The 22456-nt window shown below is 41.8% G+C and overlaps 1 protein-coding gene across 2 annotated transcripts in view; it reads right to left on the bottom strand.

Annotated features, from left to right (window-relative positions):
* LY75 (lymphocyte antigen 75) overlaps window positions 1–22287 on the bottom strand; it is a 79295-nt gene extending 57008 nt beyond the window's left edge. The window contains exons 1-12 of one of the 2 annotated variants that reach the window (XM_038421530.2): window positions 21961–22287; window positions 17659–18030; window positions 13283–13456; window positions 12820–12984; window positions 12023–12133; window positions 8313–8456; window positions 6215–6403; window positions 5277–5434; window positions 1663–1770; window positions 1224–1312; window positions 624–796; window positions 267–463 (exon numbers count right to left, since the gene is read on the bottom strand). In XM_038421530.2, the coding sequence (XP_038277458.1) occupies window positions 267–463; window positions 624–796; window positions 1224–1312; window positions 1663–1770; window positions 5277–5434; window positions 6215–6403; window positions 8313–8456; window positions 12023–12133; window positions 12820–12984; window positions 13283–13456; window positions 17659–18030; window positions 21961–22048 (1968 nt within the window). In that variant the 5' untranslated portion in view covers window positions 22049–22287. The remainder of the gene's footprint in view (window positions 1–266; window positions 464–623; window positions 797–1223; window positions 1313–1662; window positions 1771–5276; window positions 5435–6214; window positions 6404–8312; window positions 8457–12022; window positions 12134–12819; window positions 12985–13282; window positions 13457–17658; window positions 18031–21960) is intronic. The other variant, XM_043505161.1, reaches the window with a different exon arrangement.
* Window positions 22288–22456: the final 169 nt, after the last annotated feature.

The raw sequence follows: 22456 nt of genomic DNA on the forward strand, positions 1-22456 counted from the left end.
GTGCTGGCCTGGCAGGGAGGGGAGTGCATGCTGCACCTTTCAAAGGATGGTAGAGTTGCTGCTCCAGTGTGCACTGCCTAAGAACCTTTGGAGGAATTCTGCCTGAGTCAACAAGAATTATTCCTTGGGCTCCCGGTGCAGTATGGCCTCTCTGAAACTCCCCGCAGCACAGGTTAAAGCCACAAACTGGCCATTAATACGTAAATACAGACAGCTGAAAGAGAGTTCCGTAATAAATAAGGCATTTAATATGAAAAACGTATTACCTTATAGCAGGCAAGGCCTGATCCATTTTGCCACCCAGGAGGACAAGGGTCAGTTGGCTTAGGAAGTACTTCTGGCTGCCTGGGAGGCCCAGTATAGTTCTTGCAGATAGATAAAGCTGTAAAGGTTTTACAGTCCTTGGCCTCCCATTTTCCAAGAGATTTCCCACTTGACATTGCTACACATCCTCCAGGAAATGCTAAGATTTTAATAAACAAAAAGACAACATTTAAAATCTCCTTGCTGGTTTTCAGAAAATCCACTGGTTTCTGAATTACTGTCGTGCCATTCTTGTGAAACTATAAATGCAACTTATCACAATTATTTATTTTAGTTTTCTAAACTGTTAAAGATTTTACCTGGCTGTAAGGAATTCCAGTTTGCATACATCACAGCTTCATTTTTTCTCCCATCTGCATCACCCCAGGTATACTTTCCTGAATGGTTGATATCTTGCAAGCCTATCCAGAAATATTTTTCTTTGCCTTTACTGTATTTTCCAATCAAACTGTTTATAAATTCTTGCTCAAACCTGTAATAGTCACAATTTATTTCAAAAAGATATTACAAGGACATTTGTAACTATCAAATCAATTTGAAAATGAAGGGATATTCTCTTCTCTATGCAGATGGGTAAGTCCAAATGGTTATAAGAGGTGGTTGATGCATTCTGTACATTAAGATAATTTAGTTTCTAAATATGCAAATTTGAATTGCCTACAAAACACTAACACCTGATAATGGCTAGGCAGGCAGGAAGCTAAGACTACTGTCTACCATGCATATCATTCTTGTTTTAACGTTACCTTGTCCTCCCACCACCAACTGTTGCTGTGCCTTATAAACCTTGCTTATGAGCTCTTTAGGGAAGAAATTGTCCTTGATTGGAGCCTCTAGGATCTACTGTAGTACAAATTAATAAATAAATAATAATAATAAAAAAAGATACAGGGCTCTACCTGTTAATTATTGTAAGATTGCACTGAGCTCCAAAGGATACTTTATTGTTATGAATCTTGTAACAGAAGTCTCCATGTCTCTTCCATCCCTAAAAGTTTAGAGAATGAAACATTTATATTTTTATAGGCAAGTTCTGATAGTATAGTCCAACCTACTTCCCTAAAAGAAAGCATTACACCATTGTTTGGTGTCCAGGCACAGACATGCTATGTATAAGACTCAAGATCAGGGTATTACAGAATTAAGTCAACTTTTGGGTCTAAACTACTTGGACGTATCTTTATAAAACTAGGACAATCCAATGTTTGATACATTCTTTTAAAAATTAGAACTCCAAAAATAGAGGAAATAAAAGTAATTTATGTAGGCAGAATTTCACATTGAAGTAAGTTAAAAGAATCACAAATTTTTAAAATAATTGGCATTATGAATGATTACCTCTTTTGGGAAACACTGTTTATCAGATGTTTCATTCAAAACTTCTCCTTTTTTCATGCACACATATTTCAGTTTCTCTTCACAAGATTTGACTCTCCACCGACCCAACTATTAGATAAGAGGAAAAAAAGGGCATTTAAAAACCCTCAAAATTTTCAAATTTGAACTTATTTCCAGCTATACTTTAGTTTAAAATCATTGCTGTGATGTAGACATAAGCCAATTTACGTTGTGGGGACTCCTCCAGGCTGAATCAGCCTTTCCTGGCTCTTGCTCTTTAAGGATTAACAATTCTCCTGGCTACTGGCCCTATAAAAAGCCTGATTAATTATGCCTGCTTAAAGGACCTTTGTCTGCAGGGTGTCCTGCTATCTCCTGCCAGTGCTGTCTCTTGCTCTCCTCAGCTGTCGTTTACCAAAGCATTACATGGATACCTCATTTTCTTCTTAATTGATCAGGGCCTGCTATGACCCACTTGAAGACACCAACTCTGCTGGTCACAGCAGTACTTAATAGCTTCCCCAGGTTCACCAGATTGTTCCCTCCAAATACAAACCCAAACTGCCCTAAATTGCACTTTCTATGTGTACTGTGTTGTTACATCAACAGACAATGATGTTTCATCATGATGCAATACTGCCCAAACATACAAGAGCAAGTAAAATCCCACTGTCGTCATTTTAAAAGTACATATAAAAGCCTTGATGGAGAAACCCCGAAGTTCAGAGTTTGCTCAAACAACTGGTTCGGATACGTATGCAGAAGTCCAGATGCTATCAAAATCAATGACACCTCCAGCCAAGCCCTGAAGCCCTCCTCCATACTAGCTCTCTCTCCCCAAAACATTCTATTGCTCCCCCTCATATGTCTCCTTGGGGAAGGCCCGCTACCCTCTTCTGAGTATTTGCGGAATAGCTAGTAAGTCTACTCCTGGGGAATGGCTATGGCCAGCTCCGCGCTCTGGAATCTTTGTGGTGTTATCTAGATCTCTCTCCCCTCCACTCCCCTTTACTACCCTCCAAGAGCCATGGTCTCTCTCCTTCACTCTGCACTCCAGGTGTCTCATTACCCCTTCTCAGAAGGGAGGACCTAAACTGCTCATAGTGCCTCAAGCTTCTGGGGTTTGATTCAGGCTGGATCCTCATCTCGATAGCTCTTCCTGCCTGCCTGCATCCCTCTTGGCTCTCTGTCACCTAGACATAACAAGGAGCTGGTAAGCGGTAACTCAGAAGGCAGAGCAGGATTGGACTAGCTGCCCCTCAACAGCAGCCAAAGCAGCAGTTGCTACTGGCAGAATTTGAGAACTGAAAACAATTTTTTTCATTCCCTTGAAGCTCATGACACACACAGGAACTCAGGTTTCAGAGTAGCAGCCGTGTTAGTCTGTATCCACAAAAAGAAAAGGAAGACTTGTGGCACCTTAGAAACTAACAAATTTATTTGAGCATAAGCTTTCGTGAGAGACAGCTCACTTCATTGGATGCATGCAGTGGAAAATACAGTGGGAAGCTTTTATATACAAAGAGAACATGAAACAATGGGTGTTACCATACACACTGTAACGAGAGTGATCAGGTAAGGTGAGCTATTACCAGCAGGAGAGCGGGGGGGGGGGGGAGGAATAACATTTTGTAGTGATAATCAAGGTGGGCCATTTCCAGCAGTTGACAAGAATGTCTGAGGAACAGTAGTGGGGGGGGGGGGAAATAAACATGGGGAAATAGTTGTACTTTGTGTAATGGAATGACACATCCACTCCCAGTCTTTATTCAAGCCTAAATTAATTGTGTCCAGTTTGCAAATTAATTCCAATTCAGCAGTCTCTCGTTGGAGTCTGTTTCTGAAGTTTTTTTGTTGAAGGATAGCCACCCTCAGGTCTGTAATCGAGTGACCAGAGAGACTGAAGTGTTCTCCAACTGGTTTTTGAATGTTATAATTCTTGACGTCTGATTTGTGTCCATTCATTCTTTTACGTAGAGACTGTCCAGTTTGGCCAATGTACATGGCAGAGGGGCATTGCTGGCACATGATGGCATATATCACACTGGTAGATGCGCAGGTGAACGAGCCTCTGATAGTGTGGCTGATGCGATTAGGCCCTATGATGGTATCCCCTGAATAGATATGTGGACAGAGTTGGCAACGGGCTTTGTTGCAAGGATAGGTTCCTGGGTTAGTGGTTCTGTTGTGTGGTTTGTGGTTGCTGGTGAGTATTTGCTTCAGATTGGGGGGCTGTCTGTAAGCAAGGACTGGCCTGTCTCCCAAGATCTGTGAGAGTGAGGGATCGTCCTTCAGGATAGGTTGTAGATCCTTGATGATGCGTTGGAGAGGTTTTAGTTGGGGGCTGAAGGTGATGGCTAGTGGCATTCTGTTATTTTCTTTGTTGGGCCTGTCCTGTAGTAGATGACTTCTGGGTACTCTTCTGGCTCTGTCAATCTGTTTCTTCACTTCAGCAGGTGGGTATTGTAGTTGTAGGAATGCATGATAGAGATCTTGTAGGTGTTTGTCTCTGTCTGAGGGGTTGGAGCAAATGCGGTTATATCGTAGAGCTTGGCTGTAGACAATGGATCGTGTGGTATGATCTGGATGAAAGCTAGAGGCATGTAGGTAGGAATAGCGGTCAGTAGGTTTCCGATATAGGGTGGTGTTTATGTGACCATCGCTTATTAGCACCGTAGTGTCCAGGAAGTGGATCTCTTGTGTGGACTGGTCCAGGCTGAGGTTGATGGTGGGATGGAAATTGTTGAAATCATGGTGGAATTCCTCAAGGGCTTCTTTTCCATGGGTCCAGATGATGAAGATGATGTCATCAATGTAGCGCAAGTAGAGTAGGGGCATTAGGGGATGAGAACTGAGGAAGTGTTGTTCTAAGTCAGCCATAAAAATGTTGGCATACTGTGGGGCCATGTGGGTACCCATAGCAGTGCCACTGATTTGAAGGTATACATTGTCCTCAAATGTGAAATAGTTATGGGTGAGGACAAAGTCACAAAGTTCAGCCACCAGGTTTGTCGTGACGTTATCAGGGATACCCTGTTTCTGACAGCTTGTAGTCCATCTTTGTTTGGAATGTTGGTGTAGAGGGCTTCTACATCCATAGTGGCTAGGATGGTGTTTTCAGGAAGATCACTCATGGATTGTAGTTTCCTCAGGAAGTCAGTGGTGTCTCGAAGATAGCTGGGAGTGCTAGTAGCGTAGGGCCTGAGGAGGGAGTCTACCTAGCCAGACAATCCTGCTGTCAGGGTGCCAATGCCTGAGATGATGGGGCGTCCAGGATTTCCAGGTTTATGGATCTTGGGTAGCAGATAGCCTACCCCGGTCAGGGTTCTAGGGGTGTGTCTGAGCGGATTTACACAGTATGCAGACTTTGGATAAATAATTTCAAGCAATTTCTTTTTTTAAAATCGTGTCAAATAGTTATTTCTGAAACAAAGCGATTTTCTTTCATTATCCCTGTGATATAGCATTTTATATATATTTCATTATTCCCAGATATATTTCTATATATATATCAAAGATGATTCAGTTGTATTTGGGGGTTTTTGCTCTCAGCCTTCACACATACACCACATAACACTGCATCTACTATGACTGAAAGAGCATTGGGTTCTTACCTTTCCTGAATAGGACACACAGTTAGGAGTGCTGTTAAAAGGAATTTTTGGTTCATTCTGATTCCAGTAAGTGAAAACCACTTTGGACCCATCTGACCATTTAAACAAAGCTGGAGTATCCTCATTCATGAAACCCATCCATATTTCCTCTTTAGTTTCTAAAGTTAAAATGGGGATGAGAATATAGTTTAACAAGTAAGATAACTGCAAATGAAAATGAAAACCAACAAATTTATTTATTTATTTAAAAGATTTAACAGCATGCAAAATACTATAGGAGCCTCCCAAAACCTGCCATGTCTCAGAATACACTGCATTATTCTCAAATACCCATTCTCACAAGGAGATCAGGGATCTGAGACTGGCACAAAGCATTTTTTACCATCCCGTTTTTTATTATTATGTATGAATATAAGTAACTGCTTTTTTGGTGATGCTTACACATACAAGCAAAATTACCACTAATCCAAAAAGAGAAAAAATCCTCAGTTTTAGACAGCAGCAATGGAGAATACGCAGACAAGTTCAATGACCAATAGTCAAGTAATAACTCAAGTAACTGTATAGATTTGAATGAAGAACTATCACCATTCTGTTCAAAACATAATACAATAAAACAAAACATAACACAAAGTAAAATAAAAATAAACATAACCCTACCAATATAAAACAGAGTAAACAACGCTAAAAAATTCTGGAGAAAAAAATAGTTTCCTCAAGAGAGGTTAAACTTCTTGGATCAGTTCTTCAGCTAAAGTGAATCAGTTTACTCCACTGAAATCAATGTAATAACACTACTGAAGTCAAAGGAGGTACACCGATGTAGACATCCTGAGGATCTGACCTTGTATCTCTCTATCTAAACTGCTGATTCATTAATTTCTGGCCTCATGGAGCTATTGTTTATTTTGTTAATATTGTTAACTATCCAAACTTACCATTATGAAGCTTTGTAACAACCAGCTCAACATCTGCTAAAGAATGTATGCTGATGAGGTCACTTTTGTTTTCTCTGCAAGACTGACTTGCCATATTCCAGGAAGCTTGGTTGTTCATCAGCATATAGCAAAAACCACTGTATGGAAGCCAGCCTGAATCACATTGAGTCTCCAAGTACCTCCAAACATCTGAGAATGAGGAGAATGTGGATTAGGTGCCATGTGAGTTACACAGATTATTGTATGAACTGAAAGTTTGTTAAATGTTTTCTTGCAGAATCTTGAAGCTTCCAAATCAGAGCTATTATAATGTGTTCACTCAGCAGGTAATTGTTAATATTTCCTCTTTCTCTAGCTCCGATCTCAATGTCCCAGATTGTACCCTCCAATGCAGTGAGAAGAGGGACCATTTTAAAGAGTAGCTACCCCAACTATGTCAAATGCAAGGAGAGTTCTACTTCTGTGATACTGTTCAAGTTCTCTTCCCAAAGTACAGAAATTGTTCTAACAGGAAGCACACAGAAGATGCTCCGGTCTCTACCAGCATTCCTGTATGTCACACACTTATTACAAATATCATTGACTTAAAGTAAAATGGAGAGAGGTAACGTTAATAAAAACAAGTAACATGGCTCTTACAACGTTGGAACCTAAGCCAAGGGTCAAAGAAAAACATGTGAGGCTTGCATCTATCCAGCTGGTTTAAGAGGGAAGAAGCCATAACAGTGATTAGTTATATTTATGGCTGGTAGGGAAGGGGCAAATTGCAGCTAATTGCAATGGAAAATAAAAGTTATCCATTACCCTAAATGTGATGTAAGCGAAAGGTATGTGTCAGAAAAACAACGACCACTGCCACATCTTCCCTTGAAACTGCATTAGAACACACAGCCAAGCAGCTAAAAAACAAGCTACTTCATTGTTAGTGGCCAGTATATTACTCCCTCAGCTTCAGCAGCTTGATTTAGAAGGCATGCATTATAATATTATTTATATGTATTGTGGTATCACTGAATGGCCTCATTCAAGATTAATGCTGGGAAAACACAAAAATTCCCAATCTCAGCACTGAAGAACCTACTATCTTTTTCTCCCAAGTAGGTTTCCAGTAAATAGTCTCAACCTCCAATGAAGTTCAGCCTTATTGATTTAAAACAGAGCACAAAACATAAATACATTTGAAGTAATCATAAGTTGTATGGTAGAATGTTACAGTAGGTAAACTTACTATTTCATACCGCTTGTCAGACCTTTCCTAGAAGCTTACGGAATGTCACAAAGTATTTTATAAAACAGAAGAGAAGACATAGACCCTGCCTCAAAGACATTACACACTAACTCAGACAAAACCAAAGAGACACAGTTCAGGTATGGGAGGTGTGAGGACACCACTGGTAATGAGGTCAGTGTCATAACAACACTTAGCTTTTCTCTAGTTTACATCATCAAAGCACTGTACAAACATTAACTACCTCTCAGCACACCCCTCTGCAGCAGGTATAAGAAAGGTAAAGATTATACAGTGGGTCAGATATCAACTCAGGAGTTCCTGGCTTCCAATTCTGGGCTTGATATAAAGCCAATGAAGTCAATGAAAAGACTCCCATTGAGTTGAATGGGCTTTGAATCAGGTTTCCTATGCTCAATCCACCTAAAACACACACCTTGTCAATATAGGCAAGCTTTGTAAGGGAAATGGGTTTTCAGAAGAATTTGAATGAGCAAGGATGCCTAGAGGATAGGAACTTCCAAACATTGGGAAAAGTATGAAAGAAGCCACAAGTTGAGAATAGGAAAATATGATAAAGAAAGCAGTATGGAGGAGGCAACTGGGAAGTGCTCAGGGAATGTTTGAGAAAGTAGAAGGAAATGGGAGATCAGGGTGAGGGAAGATCCTGCACTGTCTTGAAATGGAAGGCAAAAAGTTTGAGTTTGATGTAGGAAAAGACAGGGACTCAGTGCAAAGGGATTTTGGGGAGGGAGGCTGATGTAGTCAGAGTGGGGAGAGGACCATTACTTTAACACTGGCAGGTGACTATAGCATTACCCTCATTATCACTATATACTGACCAGAAACAGACACACAGGGATGGATTACCTGGTAATTCTGATTTTGTATTGTTAAGTGGCTTCTTGCAGACATATGGAAGTGCAGTCCCACAGTGGTAACTTTGCCACTGACCTGAGGCAGCATTCATCGCCACACAGCTTGACCCATCCAAAGGCGACACATTTTGCATGTCTTTGGGAGAGAAAGAACTATACGTAAGAGTGCAGATTTATATAAAGTGAAGGTGATTATTGCTTCTTTTGTCTCACACTTTTTGATGCAATAATAATACTTTGTACTTCTGTAATATCTTCCATCTGAGGATCATAATGCACTTTACAATCTTTGGCCTGAGGAACTTGTTTTACAATAAGTCACATAGGAAGCCTTCTGAACGAACCAGGAATAGACCCAAGGAATCTTCATTCCTAGTCCTGTACTTTAACCACAAGACCTAGCAGAATATTCTATCTAAACTACAATTAACACAAGGAAAATTTAAGCTATGACATAAACCAACAGATACAATTATTTCATTAATTCATTTCCTTTTAAGTAAAAGTCAACTCTTAAATTTCCTTGTGTATATTTAGAGGTAGCTCAATTACAAATACCTGCTCTTAAGATCATGGGAGTTTCAGCTGGAAACTACCAATATCACGTTTACCAAAACAGAAAGCCTGTATTAATACAGGAAGCACAGTAAAAGCAAAACGAAAGAATAGTGACTACATTTGCCACAGAAATCATTTGGTAATAGGCACTGCTTTATGTTTTATCATCAAGTTTTTCTGTCTTTATAATGAGTGAGACAACAAGTATTTCAATAGATGGTCCCTCCTAGTCACTTCTCTCTGTTGTTTGGAAACTGGTGCCAAAAGAATAATTTGTTTTTTTGATTAAGGACACAATCCTGCACACTTGGGAGTTTTGCCATAGATTTCAACAGGAAGTGGATCAGGTTGTAATTTATTGGGCTTTCCCATCTACTACTTAGAAGTTTTAATTTTTGAGCTACATTGTTTGGATTGTCAGACAACTGGGGGCAAATTCTGCCATCCTTACTTATGATTAGGGCTTTCAAGTAATTAAGAAAATTAATCACTATTAATTGCCTGATTAAAAAAATTAACCATGATTATTAGCGCTGGTAAACAATAGAATAGCATTTATTTTAAATATTTTTGAATGTTTACTACATTTTCAAATATATTAATTTCAATTACAACACAAAATACAAAGTGTACAGTGCTCACTTTATATTTATTTTTATTACAAATATTTGCACTGTAAAAAACAAATAGTATTTTTCAATTCACCTCAGACAAGTACTGTAGTGCAATCTCATGAAAGTTCAATTTACAAATGTAGAATTATGTACAAAAAAAACCTGCATTCAAAAATAAAACAATGTAAAACTTTAGAGCCTACAAGACCTACTCCTTGGTCAGCCAATCACTCAGACAAACAAGGTTGGTTACAGTTTGCAGAAAATGCTACCTTCTTGTTTACAATGTCACCTGAAAGTTAGAACAGGCATTCACCTGGCACAGTTTTAGCCGGCATTGCAAGATATTTGCATGCCAAATGCGCTAAAGATTCATACGTCCCTTCATGCTTCAACCACCATTCCAGAGGACATGCTTTCATGCTGGTGATGGGTTCTGCTTGATAATAAGCCAAAGCAATGCGGACTGACGCATGTTCATTTTCATCACCTGAGTCAGATGCCTCCAGCAGAAGGTTGATTTTCTTTTTTGGTGGTTTGGGTTCTGTAGTTTCCACCTCAGTGCATTGCTCTTTTAAGACTTCTAAAAGCATATTCCACACCTCGTCCCTCTCAGATTTTGGACAGCACTTCAGATTCTTAAACCCTGGGTTGAGTGCTGTAGCTATTTTAGAAATATCACATTGGTACCTCTGTATTTTGTCAAGCCTACTGTGAAAGTGTTCTTAAAATGAACATGTGCTGGGTCATCATCCAAGACTGCTATAATATGAAATATACGCAGAATGTGGGTAAAACAGAGCAGGACACACATAATTCTCCCCCCAGGGAGTACAGTCACAAATTTAACTGACGCATTATTTTTTTAATGAGCATCATCACCATTTGGTCCCCGTAATGGTGGCCAAAGCATGAAGGGGCATATGTATGTTTAGCATATCTGGCATGTAAATACCTTGCAACACCAGCTACAAAAGTGCCATGCGAATGGCTGTTCTCACTTTCAAGTGACATTGTAAGTAAGAAGCAGGCAGCAGTATCGCCCGTCAATGTAAACAAACTTGCTTGTCTTAGCGATTGGCAGAATAAGAGTGGACTTGTAGGCTCTAAAGTTTTACACTGTTTTGTTTTTGAGTGCAGTTATGTAACCAAAAAAAAAAATCTGCATTTGTAAGTTACACTTTCACGATAAAGAGATTGCACTTCAATACTTGTATGAGGTGAATTGAAAAAATACTATTTCTTTTGTTTAATCAATTTTACCGTGCATATATTTGTAATAAAAAACAACAATATAAAGTGAACACTGTGCACTTTGTATTCTGTGTTGTAACTGAAATCAATATTGAAAATGTAGAAAAACATCCAAAAATATGTAATACGTTTCAGTTGGTATTCTATTGTTATAAGTGCGATTAATCGCGATTAATTTTTTATAGCGATTAATTTTTTTGAGTTAATCACGTGAGTTAACTGCAATTGACAGCCTTTCTTATGATGAATAGCACCCTACTTTGCAAATCGTCCCACTGAAATCACACATAAGGTATGACTCATGTAAAAGTGGCAAAGTTGGGTCCTTAGACTTTGAAGAGATGATAAAAGAAATGCTTTATGTGGCAAATCTTATAAAAAGCTCTACTTAGCAAACTTATCCAAAAACAATAAACTCTCACAAAAGCCACATCTTATCTCTCTACTCACTTGCTTCCTCAAATGGCTACCATTTGATGGAACAAGAGGCTATTCAATAAGTTGGAAAAAGAGAGAGTTCAGTTCCAAAAAGACTACACAGACTTACTTTGAGGAGGGGCAGGAACAAACGTTAGCCTTAGTATTAATGTTCAGTTATACAACAAAGATTCTCATAAATTACCCACAACAAATGAAACCAGATTTCAAATGCAAGGCTTCAAATTCCAAGATACCTAGTTGAGCAAAACTAACTGATTTCACTGAGCAATTAAAGTAAGTTTTTCAAAATTTGTCTTTCTACCTCACCGCCTAAGAAACCACGAGTTAATGTAACCTTAAAGTTAAGAGTTTAACTGCACAAGTCAGGCTTCTATAGCAATTAATCCCAGGTCCCTGGCACATATGTGTTAGTTTATATGCTGTTAAATGTATGCCTTCATATAGCAGTATAATGTGGTGAATTACAGTGGTTATGATAATCCTATCTTTGAATTCCACAATTTGTGCATAAAAATCTCATCCATTCTGCCAGTGGGAAAAAGAAATCATCAAAGAACCCTGGAGCTGCACCAAATATGCAGACAATCTCAAACTGAAGGTGTTTTTAAAAGCTGTCTTTTTTACTAGAGGTTTATTAACCCTAATCTTCCATAATTCAAAACTTGTGTAAATAATAGGATTCACCTTTTTAGAAAAATGTTTAAGGATGTTTTTCAACTTTTTACAGCAATGGAACAATAATGTTCTCTTTGTTAAAGTGCAATAAAAGAAGATGAAAAGTAAAGTTCCAGTGTGTATTATGAATATACGTTCATTCAATTGAAAAGATGGTTACCTGGATTCCAGTTAAGAAAGTTCAAGGGTGTGTGGTCTGACCACTGCCAGCCTCCAGAAACGTCCAGCTGGTTTAAGCCAATCCAAAACACTTCTGCAATGCCATCTTTAGCTGGAATTAATAATTAAAAATGGTTAATTAAAACTACGTTCATCCATTAAACAATTGTTTTTAAACTAAGGAGCTAACTGAAAATATGTCCAATAGACAAACATTTTCCATTGAATATGAATGTGCAACTTCTACTGAAGTAAGAAGAAGTTAAGGTCTTCCCTGGGCAGAACTTGGCCCTTAATTTGTTACAGAATTCTGTTTTCTTCCTCCTGTTCCCTCCAGATTGTTTTATTGTTCCATACTCAAAGACACAGTGACACCTCCTCCAGTCCAAGCCTGAAAAAAAGCCCTGTATGGCTGCACAAGTGATTACATAACAATGACACAAGACACCCTCTTCCTCAAGGGATGAGTGCACTGCTAGAATGGATATAACTAATTTGATTTCCTGGATCCCATGCACTGCACTGACACTAAACTGTCAGGCTGACCCATTCTGCATTGTGTGGGTGGATACTGGCTGTTTACATTCACAAACACTATAATACAATCAGATGAGCTATATAAGAAAATCTCAGGTTAGATTAGTAATTCATTCCTATTATACAAGTTATAGCACCAAGAGATCTTACATGCCAGAGAATTTTAATGCTACCTTGAAGTTATTCTACTTGTCAGGGTTTCCTGATATTCTGCTGCCAACATACTCGTCTCATCCATTTATTACAGATAGTTATACCTACCTTGTATACAACTTAATTCAGTTGTATTTGTGATGCTCAGTAAATCTCCCCCTTGTGTTTGACATGAAATATAGGCTTCTTTCCAAGAAAGAGCAGACTGTGTGTTTAACTGGTAGCAACTTTCAGATCCTGGATCGTGTTTCCAGGTATCACGACAACCATTCTCTGCATAATGCAAACACATGATACTGGTGACTATAGCAAAACAATAACTGCATTTGGGTTTTTTCAAACATTTTAGTGAACATTATTGTCATACAGAGGAAAATATAAGGAAGTGTTTTAGCTGTATATTAAAATCACTCATATTACAGAGTATATTTGTGTTGATTGTTGTATCAATGTTCCAATATCAGTGAGACCTAATTTTAAGAGTTTAGTCTGCAGATATTGTACCATAAAATGGAGCTGTACATGAAACTGCAGAACTCTGTTAGGACATCTATTTAGAAAATCTACATGCCTGGTTTTAAGCAGATTCCCCATTTGGCATCCTGAATGTAATTGGGGGTTGTGGCACACCATTCACCATCTGTGTGTGTTTCATCCCGAATGCAGTCATGATACCATGTCTTATTAACTAGGAAGGGGAACTCACAGGGCCTTCCATAGGAGTTACCATCCCTCGTATAGATCTCTGTAAAAACAACCAAATAGCAGATTTAGTATTTGAAAGAGAAATCTGAACACACCTGAAAATATTATAATGAATGAATAATCTAAAACTCCCCTCTCACAGATTTGTTGAGGAAGAAAAGAGTAGCAAATAAAAGCTACTACTTACATGGAGAACATTAAACTTAAAAATTACCAAATCACACTGCTATCTAGGAATATTGTACTCTATTGTTACAAATAACACATAATAATACTATAACTAGAAGAGATTAAATAATTTTTTTTCTGTTCCTCTCCACTCCCCAGGCATTACTTTGTGTATTAGCCAGTTTCACTATACCTCCCGTGTGGTCAATTATACCCCAATCCTGTGAACAGACTTGTGTTGAACTTCATGCATTTCAGTAATCCCATTGAGTTCAATAAGACTCTTTACACATGTAATATTAAGCATGCGTATAAGCATTTGAAGGATCATCACCTTAGTTAGTTTCCCCCTTTGTTCCTGTGAATCCTTCCCACAAGGAGTTGGGGCCAGCTAGCCACAAAGCACCACCAAGAGTTCTGAGGACACAAGTGAGCCACACCCTAGTATGGGACCCCTGGATTCGATTTCAAGTTGATGTTGTCCCTTTAAACAAACACGAAAATGCTGTATATTACTGTTAACTGCTATTACTTTCTGCCTAGTCTAATGCAAATTGTAAAATGTATTATATCACCCATAAAGGGCTCTTACAGAATACTTTACCTAGCTCAAATTTGACTCCAGGCCTGCTAGACTACAGAGGCACTGCACAAACTACTCCCTTCTCAGAAGAAATAAATACAACACAGCTCCCAGGGTCAGAGACACAGAGTTTGACTGCCATATTAATGTGGTAATCTGAGTCACCATGGCTATAGCATTAGAGGGATACATTAAACACATTCAAAGCACCCCCTTCGCCTCATGCAGGGGCAGGTTATTCTCTGTATGACAGATTTTTAGTCAACTAGGGAAGAAATGCTAAAGGAACCTTGTGGCCTGCAGCAACTTTTCCCCAAGGCTAGGTCTACACTAAGAGCAATTTGCTGCTATAGCTATTCTGGTATAATATACCAGCAAAGCTCTCCCAGCAAGGACACAGCAAAACTGTACTTTTGCTAGTATAACTAAATCTACACTAGAGATTTTTGCCTGAACAGCTATGTCAGTCAGGGATCACACCACATGACATGCCTGACCAATACAGCTATGCTAGCAAAAGTCTGAAGTGTACACATGGCCTAAGTGACAGCTCCCTCTGTTAGAGGGCAAGGAGTCATATGACCCTCAGGACTCCACTGAGAGTCCTCTTAACCTAAACAAAAATCATCAATCAGGGAGGTGAAGAAGAGATTCCCCCAGTAGATCTCTGATAGGGGAATCTCTTGGCGGGGAGGAAGAATGGTCTACTAGATAGAGCAGTGGAGTGAGACTCCGGAGACCATTGTTCAGTTCCTGGCTTAGCCACAGACTTCCTGTATGACCTTGGGTAAGTTACTTGGGGCCAAGTTTACAAAAGTATTTTGATGTCTAAAGATGCAGTCAGGTGCCCAATTTCCTTCGGTACTTTTGTAAATCAGATCTTCAAAGGTATTTAAGGCACCTAAGTGAGTCACACACCTAAATATCTTTGAAGATCTGGGCCTCAGTGTTTATCTGCATCCTTAGGCACTTAAATACCTCTGTCTCTCAGTGCCTCATTCCCCATCTGTAAAATGGGGATAATTCTACATCCCTACCTAAGAGGGGTATTGTGAGGATAAAATCCACTGATGATTGTGAGGTACTCAGATACTATGGTGACGATAGTTGTAAAAACAGTGCTGGGAGCTGTCACTGTGGGCACAGGTTCCCTACAACTTCCAAATAAGTACAGGAAGCTGATCCTCTTCCTATTGAGGCAAACACAGGTGAGTTGCAGGGTAAGTACGCATGATTGGAACTCCCTGTAAAAATCCACGAAGCTGACACATTGTCCTCCTTTAAACCCTTCCTAAAAATTCACTTCTGCCATGATGCCTACAGAACACTTGACAATAGAAAAGCAGCTGGTGTGCTTTAACCACTGCTTCTTATGCTAACCATAATAGTGTCATTGTTTCTGTGCACTCCCTCATGTGTCTGTTATATCCGTCTGTTGTCTCTTGTCATATACAAAGCTTGTATAGGCTTTTGGGGGCAGTACAGTACATATGTCTGTACAGCTCCTTTCACAGTGCAGTCCCAATCCCTGACTTGAGCCACTACTGCAATGCAAATAAATAAAATAAAACAACAATAAAAATAAAGTAATAATACTACATAGGATTTCTGTTTTTCAGCTTATAATAATTTCATTTTGGGGGGTTATTTTTAGTAATTGTTGAGTTTGATGTAGATGGGATTTTCAGGGTTTTCTTTTTATATACGCTGTATGAATAATGTATATTATATACTGTAATGCAAAGATGGGCAAACTACGGCCCGCGGGCCACATCCGGTCTGCGGGACCGTCCTGCCCGGTCCCTGAGCTCCTGGCCCGGGAGCTGTCCCCCTCCCCCGCAGCCATGCCGCTGCGCAGCGCAATGCTCTGGGTGGCGGGGCTGCAGAGTCAGGCCTGACCCAGTGCTCTGTGCTGTGCGGCTGCTTGTCCTGGTGCAGCCGCACCACCAGCGCGCCAGGCAGTGCAGTAAGGGGGCAGGGAGCAGGGGGGAGGAGTTGGATAGAGGGCAGGGGAGTTCGGGGGGTGCTCAGGAGCATGGATGGGGTCAGGGCAGTTAGAGGGCGGGGAACGGGGGCAGGGGTCCCGGGGGGCAGTCAGGAAGGGGGGGGGGTCTGGGAGCAGGCAGGGGACCAAGAACGGGGGGGGGGGGTGGATGGGGCAGGGAGGGCCATCAAGGGACCGAGAGCAGGGGGGTGGATGGTGTAGGGGTGCCGGGGGGCCGTCAGGGAACGGAGGCGTTGGATGGGGCAGGAGTCCCGGGGGGGCTGTTAGGGGGCAAGAAGCGGAGGGGGGTCAGATAAGGGGCGGGGGACAGGCCATGATTGGCTGTTTGGGAAGGCACAGCCTCCCCTAACTGGCCCTCCATACAATTTTAGAAACCCGATGCGGCCCTCAGGCCAAAAAGTTTACTCATTACAGCAGGAGCGGGCAATCTCTTTGTAATGTTCCGTGGTGCTATATAACATAGTACTGTTTCAGATAGCACTATGTTAAAGTGCACTAAGGAACATTTAGTGTGCACCATCAGGGTCAATATGGACCAATTAATGCACAACACAGTAGTGCGCTTTAGAAATCACACCCTCATAGTTCATCTTACTGCTCCATGTACACAAGCCCTTAGATACAAATAACAATTTCTGCGTTTTCTAGTGTTTATTGGATAAAAAACAATTTCTTTTTCAGGAATGTTTTACTGGTATTTATTGGATAAAACTGAAAATCAGACGCCCTATAATAAGTTACTCTAGCTGTGGCAGTAGCAGTAATTTTGGTAAGCTGTATGGGACCAAGAGGCAGAGAGAGTCTGGAGGAGAAGAGTGAAGATGATCCTGGAAAGAAAGGCAGAGGCTGACTTTTCTTTAAAAAGTTAAAATAATGCTGTTACGGGGAAAAGTAGCTCAATCTCCACTTTCTCCATGAAAAACTATTTACTTGTGAACTTTCACACAGTAGCTAGTGAACCACCAATCATCATGGTTAAAATATTGTTTATTTAAATGCAAAAATATTGAAGATAACCAGTTACACAGTTTTCAGATCACCACTCCTACTAATCAGTGTCAAGAACAGATTTACGGTGGTAGGGAAGAAAAAAAAACTTAAATCCTGGTCTGAATGAAGTTAATGGCAAAACTTCCACTGACTTAAACAGGGACAGGAAAGGGCCTATAAACTACAGTCCTGCTAGAAGGTGGCTGCTGTTTCATATATGAAAGGGATGCTATCAAAAGAATCAAAGGTGTACATGTACAAAACTAGCCTTTTACTTGACACCATTTCTCTGTAATTAATCAATCAATCAATCAATCAATCATGTCACGTTACAAATTTGCAGTACCTGAACATCATTATCTCTCTGTGGCAAAAATTTCCTTCCTTTATCAGTCTTTCAAATGCTTAGAAGTTGGCATACTCCCACATACTGTTAGTGAAAATCATCACCATATCTCTGACTTCTTCCAGAACAAAATCAAAACCACAGACTTACCACGGTAAGGGTATTCACAAATATCATAGGAAGAGTTATTTCTTCTCCAGGTGTCTGACGAATTTATATTTGCAGTCACAACATTGTCTTTTAAAGTCAGCTTGTACTGGGATGCACCAAATATGGAAGCATCAACACATCGCCACCATAGCATGAGCTGTGAATCACAGTTAACCATTTTCAAAGGAGATGCTGGTTTGGCTATATTTAATCCAAGGCACTGCCGGGATCCCAAGTGGAAAAGGCGATTTTGGGAGACCCATTTCCACAAAGTTTCATTTGTCTCCTTGCAGTCTGCTGCCAAAATCCATGAGTTTTTAACTTGTAGGCACTTGCTGGTTTTTTCATGGCGAATGGTAAATGCACCATTACCTGTATATAAATACACGTGTCATTTACATGGGAAATTTTGTTTTTAAAACTAAGACAAGTTCTGATATGCTCTACCAGAAAGAACTAGCAATTGCAGTACATATACGATTGCTTATCACTAAGGCTAAGATTTTGTAAAGGATATTTTTAGTAAAAGTCAGGGACAGGTCACGGGCAATACAGAAAAATTCACGGAAACCCGTGACCTGTCCCTGACTTTTACTAAAAATATCCATGACAAAATGGGAAACCTCTGGGCAGCTGCAGGGCTGGATAGGAGCTCTGGGGCCCGCACCACTCATGGGGGCTTGGAGCTCCAGGGTCCCCCTCCACCCAGGCTGGGAGCTGCTGGGAGCCCCCCTGCCGCCGCAGCGGTGGGAAGCTGCAGGGATAAGCTGCCACCCATGGCGGCCGGGTGTTGTGGGGATCCACCTGCCACCTGTGACGGGGAGCTGCTGGGGTCCCCCTGCTGCTGCAGCAGACAGGGGCTGAGAGCAGCTGGGAGCTGCCAGATACCCCCGCCATCTGCAGCGGCCAGGGGATTCAGGGATACCCCTGCCACCTCGGACAGCGGATGGCTGTGAGGTCCCCCTGCCACTGTGGCAGTGGGGAGCTGTGGGTATCCCCTGCTGCTCAGGGCATATGGGGGTTGCGGGGATCCCCCACGGCAGCTGAAAGCTGCAGCACTAGGGGTACCCAGCAGCTCCCAGCTGCTGTGGGCTGAAGTCACAGAGGTCTTTGGAAGTCACAGATTCTGTGACTTCTGCAACCTCTATGACAAAATCGCAGTCTTACTTATCACTGGCATAACTTACATAAACCCTAGTTTCAGAGTAGCAGCCGTGTTAGTCTGTATTCGCAAAAAGAAAAGGAGTACTTGTGGCACCTTAGAGACTAACAAATTTATTAGAGCATAAGCTTTCGTGAGCTACAGCTTATGCTCTAATAAATTTGTTAGTCTCTAAGGTGCCACAAGTACTCATAAACCCTAGTGTTAGTAGCACATTCAATTTCATCTTCCTTAGTGAAACATTTCTGTTAATAAAAAAAATTATTCTTTTTAAATGTTCATAAAATGAGTTTACAATGTAAGGCCTGATCCTAAGCCCTGTGAGGTCAATGGGAATCTTTCTATTGACTTCAGCGCACACTGGATAAGATGTTGGATTAATTTGCAAACTGTCTGGGTCTGCGACTTTGTTTTCATGCCTGTGTGTAAATCAACTAGCATGCTGTAGTTGATACTCAAGCAGTAATAAATAATCATCTTCATCATCTCTATCTGCTCATCAGCAGGAACTATCTCTGAATGTGTGTTTGTATGGTGTCCAGCTCAATGAACCCCCATCCAGACTGGAGTCCTTGGTTGCTACTGTTATATTAATTAATAATAACCATAATATAATAATGGACAATTATCCCATTTCAGACATGTGCATACAACCATAAAACCTTACAATTAATCAGGGCTTGAAATATTTACCCAACACTTACCAGTTGGAGGACTAACGTAACATTTTCAGAAGCATTAGGGGCCTACGGCCCTTCAAGAGTGACTTAGATTTTGTCTATATGGGAAAGTTTTTTCTGGTATAACCTAGATAAATGTGGATTTAAAAGGATATAGTTACACCAGTATAACTTCCCATATGGATACTGACTGGCCTTTTTTCAATATATCTGTCAGTTGGAAAGGATTTGAGGCTAAACTGGAAAAAAAAATCTTATACCAGAATAAGAGTGTCCACAGGGTTATACCAGTTTAACTATATCAGTATTATGGTAAAACTGTCCCCGTAGGCAAGGCCTACACTATAAAGTAATGTTCACTTATGCTATGTCAGCTAGGAGTGTGAAAAAAATCACACACCCCAGCTGATACAGCTCTGGCAGCAAAACCCCCAGTAGTCACAAATATGCTGGCAGAGGAGTATGTATCTCCCCCATTTCCAGTGGTAAAGTGGGAGGGATCCTACTCCTGGGGGTGAGAGAGGCTCGGGGGAGGGGAGTTGCACAGCAAGTTTGCCCTCCACACACCCCACAGCAGCAGCTCCTGTGGCTCCTGTTCCACAAGGCTGGGTGGGCTCAGTTTCCTATTCCAGACATTGTGACCTGGCCCCTGGTGTCACAGGTCCACTCAGGTTTGGCCCGGCCATATCTGCTTAGGGTCCTTTCCAGCCCTACATAGCTATGATTCTTAAAAGATAAGATTCAAGATTGTACTTCCACGGGAAGAACGGAGAAACACCAAGGAATCATAGCTTAAGAGTCCACTTGAGTTGTAATCCTTCTCTTCTCATGATCTGACTATTCAGGAACATCTGCAGAGATTGAGAATTACAACTGAGATGTAATCAGCACTTAGATACTGTTCTGATAGGCACCTTAGTAGTACTGTACCTGATGAGATAAGGAAAGAGAAAAAGATATACTGTGCATTTTGGTTGTCTCTTGGGCATGTGAAAAGCAGCATCCTTTGTCCTGCAGCTATGGCAAGCCTTCCCAGGCTTGAAAGCAATGTGATCTTTCCAAGCCATTTGGACAGTATAGGGTACAGATGGGGATAGCGGATTTTGAAAAAAACTTCTTTTGTAAGTGAATTTAGAAAAGCTTCCCACACTACTTCAACCAACATGCCTCAGCTCTCTGTCTACAGGGATCTTCTCTATTCAATCTCTGGCTTCTCTTCTGAGTCTGCCAACAGGAACACCTGGGATGTCTTTGGTGATGGGGACCTTTTTTCAGTAGAGTTACAAATGAATTCAATTTCCTTTTTATGAACATCAGATGACAACATTCATCAGATTGTAACAACTGTCAATTGTTCAACCAACCTGTGTATGAATTGCAATCCGATCCTGAGAGATCAGCCTTAGACTATTTTAAATATTAGAGCCCCTGGAGAGCTAATCTGTCCACACTAACATTTAATATTCTAAAAGATCCACATTTGGATGAACAAACCAGCAGCTGGTCTACCGAGGATCCATCGTGAGTGGCAGAAGAATTTGTCCAGCACCTGAGAGTGGGACTACACACTGGAAGAACTCACTAGTGCACAATCCTAAACACATCAACTCAAGCACTTTTCTAGCAGCAGGGGCACCTCCAGAGTGAAACAGACTAGGAATTAAGCAGGCCGCCATTCTTTGGATTTTGCTATCTACCCTACTTGCCTCTCCTGCTCTTAATACATTGGTTTGTCCTTGTCACATTATATCGAAACTAAACTTCTTCTATTTCCTAGGCCTTAGGCGGAGAGGTCGCTTTGCGTCGCGTAGCAAGGAACAAACACAAACGCATGAGCTGAAATTCGCCGGCTGCACCACTTCCTTATACTGAGGACCCGAACGCTCATCTTTTGGGGCTGGGTTTCCCTAAGTGTTTCGGTTCCATGTACTGAGGCCAGGACATGGCCCACCTGCAGTTGTGTTATTTCTGGAAACGCAAAGGGGACGACTACATGGAAGAGGCGGAGAAGACTCGCCGCAAATCCGAAGAAGGGAATTAAAGTAAAAGTGACTTCGCCTTTAGGCGGAGCCCTGCCCCGACCCGCAGCCTTCATGGTCACTCCTACAGTGGGACCCTCTCGCCTGTTCATGCGACGCTCCCGCCCCTGAGTGGGACCCCTTCACCTCTCCGGGGGGCGCACATCCCTTCCCACTAGGGAACCCTGCCCCTCGCCACAGGCGCCCGCTCCTCCCAGCCAGTTACAGGCGTTTGCTCCCCGCTCCCTCCAGTGTCCTGAAGTTGCAACTAAATGCGCCACCAAAGCGCAGATGGGGCAGCTCAGAGACTCTTCCCTCCCCCAGCTCCCGAGGCTTCTCCGGTGCCCAGCTGCCGGGGCTCGGCTCAGGCGGGGCTGTGGCCCCGCTGCGCCCGGGAGAATACCTGGAAGCCGGTAAAAGTGAAAGTCCAGCGCTGCGTTACCTGCGGATGCCCCCCGCGCAAAGCAGCAGGCTGCGAGCAGAGCCACCCAGCAGCAGGTGGCCAGGGAGCGCCCGGGCGCCCACCTCATCCTCCCACAGGGCGAGTACGGAGCACCGCAAGCAGCCTGCCCGACCCCCGGAGAGCTCCCCCGAGCGCTGCCCAGCTCAGTGACACTCCCCAGTCCCACCGGCTCTCGCGACAGCCCATTGGAGGAGGCTGGGGCCAATCAGAGCGTTCCCCTCGACTCCAGGCTGGGCGGGTAAGTTGTTGCCGGGCGAAAGCATGACTAAGGAGTTTACCCTCCTAGTCTCCGCACGGAGCCTTACTCAAAATCACATCCCTCGGGGCATTCAGGCCCTTGAGTGGGGTGCAAAGGGGAACCAGGGCCTCACTGAGACACACATAAAAGGACCAAAAAGAAAAGGAGGACTTGTGGCACCCTAGAGACTAACAAATTTATTAGAGCATAAGCTTTCGTGAGCTACAGCTCACTTCA

Source organism: Dermochelys coriacea, chromosome 11 (genome assembly GCF_009764565.3).
Source record: "Dermochelys coriacea isolate rDerCor1 chromosome 11, rDerCor1.pri.v4, whole genome shotgun sequence".
NCBI classification, from domain to species: domain Eukaryota; kingdom Metazoa; phylum Chordata; order Testudines; family Dermochelyidae; genus Dermochelys; species Dermochelys coriacea.